General features: G+C 44.2%; 1 protein-coding gene across 7 annotated transcripts in view; it reads right to left on the bottom strand.

Annotated features, from left to right (window-relative positions):
- Positions 1–13,399, bottom strand: part of BCAS3 (BCAS3 microtubule associated cell migration factor) — a 718,088-nt gene that overhangs the window by 680,758 nt on the left and 23,931 nt on the right. For all 7 annotated transcript variants that reach the window (XM_038758926.1, XM_038758927.1, XM_038758925.1 and 4 more), the window contains exons 4-5: positions 10,308–10,383; positions 9,052–9,158 (exon numbers count right to left, since the gene is read on the bottom strand). In XM_038758926.1, the coding sequence (XP_038614854.1) occupies positions 9,052–9,158; positions 10,308–10,383 (183 nt within the window). The remainder of the gene's footprint in view (positions 1–9,051; positions 9,159–10,307; positions 10,384–13,399) is intronic.

Here is a 13,399-nt window from a genome sequence, read left to right as displayed (position 1 = left end):
GCGAATGTGTCCGATATATTGTTCTATTGTACTCTCCCAAGCCCTAGTGCAGTGCCCTGCACACAGTCAGCTATCAATAAATACAACTGGAATAGTGCTTTGCACATAGTAAGCGCTTAATAAATGCCATAAAAAAAAAACACCTCACTGACTGATCAGTAATCCAGCCTGGAGCCTCACCCAGCTGGAGTCTCCCTGCCACTGTGCTGGACCCTCCTCCCCCTCCCCACAGCACTTGTATATATTTCTACATATTTATTACTCTCTATATTTTATTGGTACATATTTACCATATTTATTTTATTAATGGTGTGTGTATATATAGCTGTAATTCTATTTATTCTGCTAGTAATGACACCTGTCTTCTTGTTTTGTTGTCTGTCTCCCCCTTCTAGACTGCGAGCCCTTTGTTGGGTAGGGACCGTCTCTATATGTTGCCGATTTGTTCTTTCCAAGTGCTTAGCACAGTGCTCTGCCCACAGTAAGCGCTCAATAAACACGATTGAATGAATGAACTGCTGCTAGAAACCACTGTGCTGCAAGAGACAGAGACAGAGGAGAGAGAATGAGCAGTTGTTGCCAGTGGGTGCAGCCCCCAGATCAGAGCATGTCCATCCCTCCATCGCCACCCCGGCTCTTAGAACAGTGCCTGGCACATAGTAAGCGCTTAACAAGTACCATAATTTTGTTCTGCCATAAAAATGGAAGTGATTGGGTGGGAAAAGCACGCTCCATCCAGAATGCTTCCCTCTCTAAACTGTAAGCTCATGGTGGGCAGGGAATGTGTCTCCTATATTGTACTGTAATAATAATAATATTTCCCAGACTGAGCCGCTTCCTTCCTCTCCCCCTCCATCCCCCCCACCTTACCTCCTTCCCTTCCCCACAACACCTGTATATATGTATATATGTTTGTACATATTTATTACTCTATTTATTTATTTATTTATTTTACTTGTACATATCTATTCTATTTATTTTATTTTGTTAGTATGTTTGGTTTTGTTCTCTGTCTCCCCTTTTAGACAGTGAGCCCACTGTTGGGTAGGGACTGTCTCTATATATTGCCAATTTGTACTTCCCAAGCGCTTAGTACAGTGCTCTGCACATAGTAAGCGCTCAATAAATACGATTGATGATGATAATAATAACAATGGCATTTATTAAGTGCTTACTACATGCAAAGCACTGTTCTAAGCGCTGGGGAGGTTACAAGGTGATACAGGGGGCTCACAGTCTTAATCCCCATTTTACGGATGAGGTAACTGCGACACAGAGAAGTGAAGTGACTTGCCCAAAATCACACAGCTGACAAGTGGCGGAGACGGCATTTGAACCCATGACCTCTGACTCCAAAGCCCGTGCTTTTTCCACTGAGCCACGCTCTACTCTCCCAAGCGCTTATTACAGTGTTCTGCATACAGTAAGCACTCAATAAATATGATTTACTGACTCCATCCAGCTCCCTTTAAGAACGGTTTCTGGTGGGGGGCTGCCGTGGAGACAGTTCGCGTGGCTGGCAGCGGGTTTGGGGGACTCCAGGAGCCCCAGCAGTTAATCCCCTCTAGATTGTAAGCTCTCTGTAGGCAGGAAATGCATCTGTTTACTGTTACATTGTATTCTCTCAAGCGCTTGGTACAGTGCTCTGCACACGGTAAGCGCTCTATAAATACGACTGCATGAATAAATGAATGAATGAATGAATATTGTCCTGGTCACTATCACAGAAAGATGTTTAGTGCTGGGCACAATTTATACTTCACCACACAATACTATGTGTTCCTTACTACCTCATGTTCTTCTCCACATATTCAAACAGATTATTTGAACCTTTATTCAAATATCTTTCCAGGAGTCTGGAAAATTCATGGCTCTCTAATTATTCCTTTCCCCAACAGATGCCCTATTTCAATCCTAATAATAATAACAGTAATAATGATGGTATTTGTTAAGCGCTTACTATGTGCCAAGCACTGGGGGAGCTACAAGGTCATCAGGTTGTTCCACCTGGGGCTCACAGTCTTAATCCCCATTTTACAGATGAAGGAACTGAGGCACAGTGAAGTGAAATGGCTTGCTCAAGGCAACACAGCAGACAAGTGACAGTCAGGATTAGAACCCAGGTCCTCTGACTCCCAAGCTTGTGCTCTTTCCACTAAGCCATGCTGGTTCTCTATGATCCTCCAAGATCTCTGTTCTTGAATTCTCAAGGATCAGAGCTAGTGATTCTTTTAGACTGTGAGCCCACTGTTGGGTAGGGACTGTCTCTATATGTTGCCAACTTGTACTTCCCAAGCGCTTAGTACAGTGCTCTGCACACAGTAAGCGCTCAATCAATACGATTGATGATGATGATGATGATTCTGCCTTAGCATAGATCTATTTCTTTGGTAGCCTGAGATGCACATCATCAGGCCCTGCTGCCCCAAGTACATCCTGATTTTTTAAATGCTCTTTTAGCTATTTCTACCAATATTGTAGTTTGGCCGTTTAGCCTTCCATCACAAGTTACATACACTCTTCACATTTGTAAAGGCAGAAGTTAAAAAAGGCATTGAAAGCCCCTGCCTTATCACACTCATTAGTCATCTGTCTTCTTTCTGCAAGAATTTTCCTGACCATGAACCTCTGACTATTCTAATTAAACTTTTTTTTAATTTTCTTTTATGCCTTGGGTTACTTGCATTGCCTTTTAAGTTTCAGCTTTTCAATATCTTTCCTCCACAAATCATGCTATTTCTTTATTCCCCTCTTTGGTGAGCTGACCTACCTTCCGCTTACAGCTTTCTTACTCACCCTTAAGATTTCTTACGGCTTTCCTAGTTGGCCCTCCACGGCTCCTGTCAGAGCAGTGAAAATTCACTATCTTTCAAGAAAAGCCAAACGCAAAAGGAAAGGGCTAATGTTACACATAAAAATTAAAATAAGCCACACGTATGGATATGGTTGCCCATATTCAAGGAAGACACCACTGACGGTGAAGTTCATCATCATCAATCATCAATCGTATTTATTGAGCACTTACTATGTACAGAGCACTGTACTAAGCGCTTGGGAAGTACAAGTTGGCAACGTATAGAGACAGTCCCTACCCAACAGTGGGCTCACAGTCTAAAAGAGATGGGAAAGGAGGAGGAAAGGAGATGGGAAAGGAGGAGGGAAGGAGAAGGGAAAGGAGGAGGGAAGGAGATGGGAAAGGAGGAAGGAAGGAGAAAGGAAAGGAGGGAAGCAGATGGGGAAGGAGGAGGGAAGGAGAAGGGAAGGAGATGGGAAAGGAGGTAAAGTTCACCATCGTGAGGTGAGGGAAAATGAGGCCGATAAGGCCAGTGCGGGATCCGCCGTCCCAGTCACACTGAGCACACAAAGAGGTGTGTCCTTGTGTCATTTTTAATGTCTGCAGTGCCTGGCACTGTTTTCTCATTTGCCTCTTTGTCTCTCCAAACAAAGCTTTTCCTCAAAAAAAGTTACTCCCTTTCCTGATGACAGAGCTCAGCAGGCCTTCCTCCTCCTCCTCATGACTCCTTGTGAGAGACAGCACCGGGCTGGCCCTTGAAAGGAACCAAGGAAGGCCCCGTTTCAAGATTCCCAAATTCAAATCTAGACTCTATGAGGTGAAACTGAATCAAGGGATACGGAGAAAGAGGCAGCCCAAAGGTAATGTGGATTTATCCCAGGAGAAACCTGAACAGACTGACCTCAAGCCCTGAAAACAGGGCGAGAGGAAAGGGGGACACCGGGCAAACTGACAGGTTGACATCCCAAAACCCAACCCAAGCTGGAGGGATTCCGAGTCACTGAGAGCTTTCAGTCGCCTTTAAAGGGTTGTTCGAAAGGAGGGCAATAGAGGCCGATTTGTCCCCAGAACCACCAAGAAACGTTTCATATACGAGAAATCTTGCCCTCCTCTTATGCTGCCTCAAAGCAGCCAAAAAGCACCATTCCCCTTCGAAAAAGATACCCAAAGGAAGCTAGCCACTGCCATCATCCGTTTCAAGTTCCAAACCTTCCAAACAGGGGCCGTGTCACCGACATTACACAAGGCTGTAAGGGCCTTCATAAGAGTTAAACATTCAACCAACCACAACGTGATGCAAAAGACGCTTTCAAAGAAGCAAAAAAAAAAAATTAGAATTCCTTGATATTTCCCAGACCCTTAACTAAAACAACATTTATTAGTGGCATTTTGAGAAAAGAGGAAAAACTCCGAGCTCAAATCCTAGCTGCGGCGATCTTTAAATGACTAAAAGTTCGTACAGATCTCATAACTTTTATATGACCCACTTTTCCTCGTGTAAAGAAATTCGAAGAAAAGTTCTTATGAGCCTAGAGAAATTCTGAGATGAGAACGGCAGTCGACCCGGGATAGAAGGAAATTAAATCCACGGAAACTTGTAGCTAAATTCTGCCCTCAAGGGGTCTCCTGGGAAACTTTCACATGTTTGTAGCTCGCAAACGTCTCAGGAGAGAAGTTGGCCAGGGACTTGAAGGCCCCAACCGCAAATCACATAACACGAAAGCCCGGCGAGCTCGGTGACTCTTTTGACATTTTAGGAAAATACCTCCGTAGCCCTTCCTGGGCTTCAGCCTCCCGCCCACTTCACCGTGAACTTTACGGTAGATTTATGAGTAACGATTTTTCAAAGGTCACGAGATACCAATCATGGCGAAGGCTCCCTCGGGCCCCGTCGTGACTCCATAAAGTAAAATGAAGACGAAGATTCCTCAAAACATGAAACGCCCGATCCGTGCGTGTTCACCTTATTTGTGGGATCTCTAAGGACGGCTCTGTCGGCTATGTTCTGATTGCACCGAGTGGGTGCTCGATAGATCGTAAATGATAGTGCTGATGACCTCACGCTCCGATGTCAGAAAAACTTTTATAGTCTCGGGGGAAATCGGCTAAATTGTCTTCAGAGGGGTCGGCAACATTTCCACGCAAACAAGCCACCCAGTCCTACAAACCAACATCAGGCTAGGCGCAGCCTGACTTAAAGGTGCTACTTATTACATCCCACTGCACCTTGCAGCCGTCCCATTCATTCATTTAATCGTATATACTGAGCACTTACTGTGTGCAGAGCACTGTACTAAGCGCTTGGGAGAGCACAATATAACAATAAACAGACACGGTCCCTGCCCTCAAAGAGCCTCGTCCCCCTCTCCATCCCCCCATCTTACCTCCTTCCCTTCCCCACAGCACCTGTATATATGTATATATGTTTGTACATATTTATTACTCTATTTATTTATTTATTTATTTATTTTACATGTACATATCTATTCTATTTATTTTATTTTGTTAGTATGTTTGGTTTTGTTCTCTGTCTCCCCCTTTTAGACTGTGAGCCCACTGTGGGGTAGGGACTGTCTCTATATGTTGCCAATTTGTACTTCCCAAGTGCTTAGTACAGTGCTCTGCACATAGGAAGCGCTCAGCACACAGTAAGCGCTCAATAAATACGATTGATTGATTGATTGATTAGAGGGGGAGACAGACATTAATAGAAACAGATAAATCTCAGATAACTATATAAGAGCTGTGGGGCTGGGAAGGGGGATGAACAAAGGGAGCAAAGCGGGGTGACACATAAGGTAGTGGAAGAGGAAAGGAGGGCTTAATCAGGGACGGCCTCTTGGAGGAGATGGGCTTTTAATAGCGACGGCTGTAGCTGTCGAGTTTTCCCATCCCTCCGTGACATCCAGCCCGAGCCGCGGTCTGGCCCTGTCCCCCTCAGCCTGCCTCTTTCCCCTCCCTCAGACCTTCCGGGTTGCTCCTGTAGATGCGTCTCCACATCCCTGAACCACATACTTCCGTTTCATTAAGAATTTAGAAATAAAGTAGTAGTTCTGACAGAATAGGAACTCTTGAAGCGCAGTAGCCCCCTGGTATTGACAGAGGATCGGCTACGGAAACTTCCGCAAATGATGTTAAACCACAGTATCTAGACTTTGAGCCCGTTGTTGGGTAGGGACCGTCTCTATTTGTTGCCGACTTGCACTTCCCAAGCGCTTAGTACAGTGCTCTGCTCACAGTAAGTGCTCAATAAATACGACTGAATGAATGAATGAAAATATCATCTACGCTTACCGCACTGATTTATCCAACAACTCCTGTCCACTGGAGCTTTTCAGGAGATGGGTGAGAGAGCCAAGGATGCATCTCGTGAGCAGATGGGGAGGGGAGGGGAGGGCAGGAGGAGAAGGGGTGGAGGGGGAAGGTGAAGAAGCAGAGAGGTGCCATCCTACCAACAAGCAGTAGGTAATGATAATAATAAAAATAGTAATAATTGTTAAATGCTTACTATGTGCCAAGCAATGTTCTAAACTCTGGGGTAGATACAAGTTAATGAGGTTGGATACAGTCCCTGTCTCCCCTGGGGCTCACAGGGACTGTCTCTATATGTTGCCGACTTGTACTTCCCAAGCGCTTAGTACAGTGCTCTGCACACAGTAAGCGCTCAATAAATACGATTGATGATGATAATGATGATTTTACAGATGAGGTCACAAAAACAACAATAATAATAATGATAGCATTTGTTAAATGCTTACTATGTGCCAAGCACTAATAATAATAATAATAATAATAATAATAATAATAATAATAATAATAATGATATTTGTTAGGCACTTACTATGTTCCAGGCACTGTTCTAAGCGCTGGGGTAGATACAAGGTAATTCGATTGACCCATGGGGGGCTCACAGTTTTAATCCCCATTTTACAGATGAGGCAACTGAGGCACAGAGAAGCTAAGTGGCTTGCCCAAGATCACACAGCAGACGAGTGGAGGAGGTGGGATTAGAACCCACGCCCTCTGATTCCCAAGCTCATGCTCTTACCACTATTCCTCTCCAGGCCCAGACACGACCTCCCCCCAGGCACTTAGCTCCTTTTAATAAAAAAATCAATAAAAACATTGTTAAAAACTTTAAAAGCCGAGTGGGGCAGACAGGAAGGCAGTCCCAGAAGCACGCAGCCAAAGACAGGAAATTCCCAGGGGGAGCAGGGCCTGGTTTGGCCCGCGGGGGATTTTCGGGGTGGAAAGACGCTCTGGGGTAGATACAAGATAATCAGGTTGGATACAGTCCCTGCCCCTCTTGGGGCTCACAGGCATAATCCCTATTTTACAGATGAGGTCACTGAGGCTCACAGAAATCTGGTGACTTGCCCAAGGTCACCCAGCAGACATGTGGCAGCGTGCAGAGAAGCAGCATAGCTCAGTGGAAAAGAGCCCGGGCTTTGGAGTCAGAGGTCATGGGTTCAAACCCCAGCTCCGCCAATTGTCAGCTGTGTGACTTTGGGCAAGTCACAACTTCTCTGGGCCTCAGTTACCTCATCTGTAAAATGGGGACTAAGACTGTGAGCCCCATGTGGGACAACCTGATCACCTTGTAACCTCCCCAGCGCTTAAAACAGTGCTTTGCACATAGTAAGCGCTTAATAAATGCCATTATTATTATTATTATGTGGCAGAGCCGGGATTCGAATCCGCATCCTCTGACTCTTTCCACTACAGCATGTTGCTTCCCCGGCGTCAGCTCGGCTCTGGGGAACTTTGTGGCCGCAGCCCGTGGAGGCGGGGCTGGAGGGCGAGGGTCGTGGCTGGCCTGGACGGCGCCTCCGCCATCTGGGCTAGAGGCCAGCGCTCCTGCAGCCAACGACGGGGGACGACGAGTGCCATCACCTCCGGCTCCTCTGAGGAGACGGACAACTGGACGGTCCTCCCGCCGGCCAGCTGCTCCCAGAGCTCAGGCCGCGCCCTGGGACCCAGCTGGGGTCCGCTGAGCCACGTTTGGCTCCGAGAAGAGCCGGGAAGTTGCCAACCCCTGATCTAGAGTAAGACTGAAATGTGCTTGCTCTCCCAAATTGGAACAAGCTTCCGCTGCAATTTTACTATGAAACCTAGGAAGCCTAGTGGTTAGAGCAGGGGCCAGGGAGTGAGAAGGACCTGGGTTTTAATCCCAGCTCCGCCACGTGCCTGCTGGGGGACGTTGGGCAAGTTACTTTCCTTCCTCTCCCCCTCGTCCCCCTCTCCATCCCCCTCATCTTACCTCCTTCCCTTCCCCACAGCACCTGTATATATGGATATATGTCTGTACATATTTATTACTCTATTTATTTATTTATTTTACTTGTACCTACCTATTCTATTTATTTTATTTTGTTAGTATGCTTGGTTTCGTTCTCCGTCTCCCCCTTTTAGACTGTGAGCCCACTGTTGGGTAGGGACTGTCTCTATATGTTGCCAACTTGGACTTCCCAAGCGCTTAGTACAGTGCTCTGCACACAGTAAGCGCTCAATAAATACGATTGATGATGATGATATATGTTTGTACATATTTATTACTCTATTTCTTTATTTATTTTACTTGTACCTATCTATTCTATTTATTTTATTTTGTTAGTAGGTTTGGTTCTGTTCTCTGTCTCCCCCTTTTAGACTGTGAGCCCACTGTTGGGTAGGGACTGTCTCTATATGTTGCCAACTTGGACTTCCCAAGCGCTTAGTACAGTGCTCTGCACACAGTAAGCGCTCAATAAATACGATTGATGATGATGATATATGTTTGTACATATTTATTACTCTATTTATTTATTTATTTTACTTGTACATATCTATTCTATTTTATTTTGTTAGTATGTTTGGTTTTGTTCTCCATCTCCCCCTTTTAGACTGTGAGCCCACTGTTGGGTAGGGACTGTCTCTATATGTTGCCAACTTGGACTTCCCAAGCGCTTAGTACAGTGCTCTGCACACAGTAAGCGCTCAATAAATACGATTGATTGATTGATTCTCTGGGCCTCAGTTATCTCAATTATAAAATGGGGATTAAGACTGTGAGCCCCATGTGGGACAGCGACTGTGTCCAACCTGATTAACTTGTACCTACCCCAGTGCTTAGAACAGCGCCTGGCACAGAGCTAGAACTTAACAAATACCACAATTATTATTATAATCTTTCTAGGAGTGTAGGCGGGGAGAAATTGGACACAAATTCAACACCCTAGGAAACGCTACTTTACGGATCCAAGCGGCTGTGTACTCACAGGTATGCTCCAGACCTGCATCCCATCACTATATCCAATCATGACCAGCAGAGGTGGTTCATTTCCAGTACTGTGAATTTCCTGAAATTCCATATTCCTCGATGTATCTGCATTGGAATTCAGACAAGAGGCCGATGTTAAGAAAAAGTTTCAGCAGAACAATCTAAGGAAGATGATAGACTTTAAAACACAGTGGGTGGGAATCGAAACCTAAAATTTGCCCGGTTTAAGGGAAAATGAGCTGCTTTAAAAAAAAGTGGGATTATTTTCATCAGTTTGCAAGTATTCCTGTAAGCGATAGTTGCAAAGGAAGCTTGAAGCATGACAGGGAACAAAACCAACTTCAGAGTGTAAGAAAAACGCAAATCTTTCCTCATCTAAATGGAATAAAGTACAACGGGTAGAAAGCACATGAAAATACCTTAATCTTGGCAAATGTCAGTACATTTTTAAATCCAACTATTAAATGTACACAGTCCCTTCCCCACAGCACCTGTATATATGTATATATGTTTGTACATATTTATTACTCTATTTATTTTACTTGTACATATCTATTCTATTTATTTTATTTTGTTAGTATGTTTGGTTTTGTTCTCTGTCTTCCCCTTTTAGACTGTGAGCCCACCGTTGGGTAGGGACTGTCTCTCTATGTTGCCAACTTGTACTTCCCAAGCGCTTAGTACAGTGCTCTGCACACAGTAAGCGCTCAATAAATATGATTGATTGATCGACTGATGGATTGACGGTAGAGGTTGAAATTCTAAATAGCCCTGTAGGAATTTTCAGGTCAAAAAATCATGAAGGCCGGCTCTTGGCATCCCTAGATTTTTTGGTCCAGGGTTTTTTGTCCTAGTCCACCCTCCTGCTGTGACTTTGGCTGCCAGAAACTGTCTCCCCATCCCTTCAGTGGCTACCTCACTCATCCCCGGAAAAGCCCAGGTGGCCAGGAGTTGTTGGATAAATCAGAGCTGAAAGTGCAGCTGAAATTTGCCATTTTACCTCATTGGCGGGAGTTTCTCTAGCCGATCCTCCATAAATGCCAGGAGGATGTTGCACTTCAAAAGTTCCTATTGTTATGTCCGAACTACTACATTATTCTAACCTCTTAATTAAATGCAAGTATGTGGTTCAAGGATTCTGGTTCAGAGTTGCTGATTGTAGAGCAGAAGCAGGCCTCAACCAATGAAGAGGAACACCTTTAGAAAACTGGCCCAACATGTCAGTCACGTGCACATCCAAAAATGAAACCATACCATTTAAATCTGCATTTTCAAATCTGACCCAGACTATTTTCTCCTTCTCTTCTGTAAGAGGTGAGCTGCTGTACGCCTGGAATAATAAACGGAAATGAATCAAAATTAATGTGGCATTCTAGATCTTGCTTGTCCTACAGAACAATCAAATTCGAAAGAGTGATAAAAGATGGAATAGTTATTGCTTTTCTGGCAAACCAAATCCTGAATTCACTCAAACGCCAGTGCCGCAGCAAAAACCAAACTAGAGCTTTCTGCTCTCCTCTCTAATTCTGCCACCCCGAGACTGAGGTAGGCGATTATGTAAAGAACCTGGAAATTAAAAAAAACCAAAACAGAAATTTGGGACACCTTTTCCCCGGTGAAAATTACACAATGGTTTGAACTGATTTTAGAGTGGTCAAGATCAAGAAGGCAATTTACACTATTTATAGACTATTTACAGACTATTTAGACTATTTATAGGAAGTTACCCTTAGTAACAATGCGGAGACATTACAGGGTACAGCAATAGTTTCAGTAGCATATGTGAAACCTAAACAGCTCTATGCATATATTTACAGCTGATGATTTTAGAGCTCGCTCTAATTTTTCTGGGTCATCCTGAGATATGCCTAATAAAAGAAACCCCAAAGACAAATTAAGAAGCAGCAAAAGCCACGTGACACACAGAATGCAGTTCCCCAAGCCCAAGATCTAAATTTTCTCCCTCAAATCATTCCTCACTTCCTATAACCACTTCCAAGGTGTGTTTCCTCATGAGGGAAAAGTACAGCACCTGTATATATATATATATATACATATATATATATCTTTGTACATATTTATTACTCTATTTATTGATTTATTTTACTTGTACATATCTATTCTATTTATTTTATTTTGTTAATCAATCAATCAACCAATCGTATTTATTGAGCGCTCACTGTGTGCAGAGCACTGTACTAAGCGCTTAGGAAGTACAAGTTGGCAACATATAGAGACAGTCCCTACCCAACAGTGGGCTCGCAGTCTAAAATAAACCTAGCCCATCCTCTGGATGGAGATAAGCATACAACTGGCGGTCAGCGGAATTGTGAGCCAGAGATCAACTGCATCCGTAACTTGGTTCAGCAGGCTAAAGAAACACCTTCAAAATTATTATTATTATTACGGTGTTTGTTACAGGTTGGAAACTGTACGGCTCTTTATTTTTCCGAAGCCCTTTCGCATTAATTACATCATTTTTTGTCCTCCTATCATCCTTGTGAGTTAGGCAGGGAGTTATATTATCCCCGTTTCCCACATGAACCGAATCTCAGAAGTGACCGCACAGTGAGCGCTCAATAAATACGATTGATTGATTGATCGATCGATTGACCGGAGGTCACAGCAAGCCAGAGACTAGAAGCCGGGTCTCCGGACTTACTGATTCCTCTCCTTTCCACTGGCCTGGGAAAAGAAATCCCACACCCCGGGGACTCTGGCTCTCACTGCTGGTCCATCGGTGGATCCAGGAACTTCGACCCTAAGCGCGGCACCCCAAAGTCTCTCCGCTAGGCCTCAGAAAAGAGTATATCAGAGAAGCAGCATGGCTCAGTGGAAAGAGCCCGGGCTTTGGAGGCAGAGGTCATGGGTTCGAATCCCGACTCCGCCGCATGTCTGCTGGGTGACCCTGGGCGAGTCACTGAACTTCTCTGAGCCTCAGTGACCTCATCTGTAAAATAGGGATTAAGACTGGGAGCCCCACGTGGGACAACTTGATCACCTTGTATCCCCCCCAGCGCTTAGAACAGTGCTCTGCACATAGTAAGCGCTTAACAAATGCCATCATTATTATTATTATTCTTATATTCCAGAAACTCGATCGGCCCAAATTACTGGGCCCCAGAACTAATGAGAAGTCTTTTTGTTTTTTTGTGTGTGTTTCCTCATGAGGGAAAAGTACAGCACCTGTATATATGTTTGTACATATTTATTACTCGATTTATTTTACTTGTGCATATCTATTCTATTTATTTTATTTTGTTAATATGTTTGGTTTTGTTCTCTGTCTCCCCCTTCTAGACTGTGAGCCCGCCGTTGGGTAGGGAACATCTCTATATGTTGCCTACTTGTACTTCCCAAGCGCTTAGTACAGTGCTCTGCACACAGTAAGTGCTCAATAAATACGATTGATTGATTGATTGGTGTGGGTTAGCGGTTAGACCACCGACCTGGGAGTCAGAAGGACCTGGGTTCTAATCCCAGCCCCGCCACAGGTCTGCTGTGTGACTTTGGGCAAGTTGCTTAACTTCTCTGGGCCTCAGTTACCTCATCTGTACAATGGAGATTAAGACTGTGAAGCAGCTGGGACCATAAACCCATGACTTAAAATTACTGCTCTTCAAAGGAAACCACTACTCTTCTCTGTTCACATGCCTCCTTGTTAAAAAAAACGTAAAATACAGTGTTCTCTTCTAATATATGTATATGTGTTTGTGCATATTTATTACTCTATTTATTGATTTATTTTACTTGTGCATACCTATTCTATTTATTTTATTTTGTTAATATGTTTGGTTTTGTTCTCTGTCTCCCCCTTCTAGACTGTGAGCCCGCTGTTGGGTAGGTACTGCCTCTATATGTTGCCAACTTGGACTTCCCAAGCGCTTAGTGCAGTGCTCTGCACACAGTAAGCGCTCAATAAATACAATTGATTGATTGATTGATTAGTGTGGCTTAGCGGTTAGACCACCGACCTGGGAGTCAGAAGGACCTGGGTTCTAATCCCAGCCCCGCCACAGGTCTGCTGTGTGACTTTGGGCAAGTTGCTTAACTTCTCTGGGCCTCAGTTACCTCATCTGTACAATGGAGATTAAGACTGTGAGGCAGCTGGGACCATAAACCCATGACTTAAAATTACTGCTCTTCAAAGGAAACCACTACTCTTCTCTGTTCACGCGCCTCCTTGTTAAAAAAATGTAAAATAATAACAACAATAATAATAATAATAATGTTGGCATTTGTTAAGCCCTTACTATGCGCAAACCACTGTTCTAAGCACTGGTGGGGGGGTACAAAGTGATCAGGTTGTCCCACGTGGGGCTCACAGTCTTAATCCCCATTTTACA

The sequence above is a fragment of the Tachyglossus aculeatus genome, chromosome 17 (assembly GCF_015852505.1).
Source record: "Tachyglossus aculeatus isolate mTacAcu1 chromosome 17, mTacAcu1.pri, whole genome shotgun sequence".
In the NCBI taxonomy this organism is placed as follows: Eukaryota; Metazoa; Chordata; class Mammalia; order Monotremata; family Tachyglossidae; genus Tachyglossus; species Tachyglossus aculeatus.
The sequence above is the reverse complement of the archived record's forward strand: the minus strand, read 5'-3'. Positions and strand labels throughout refer to the sequence as shown.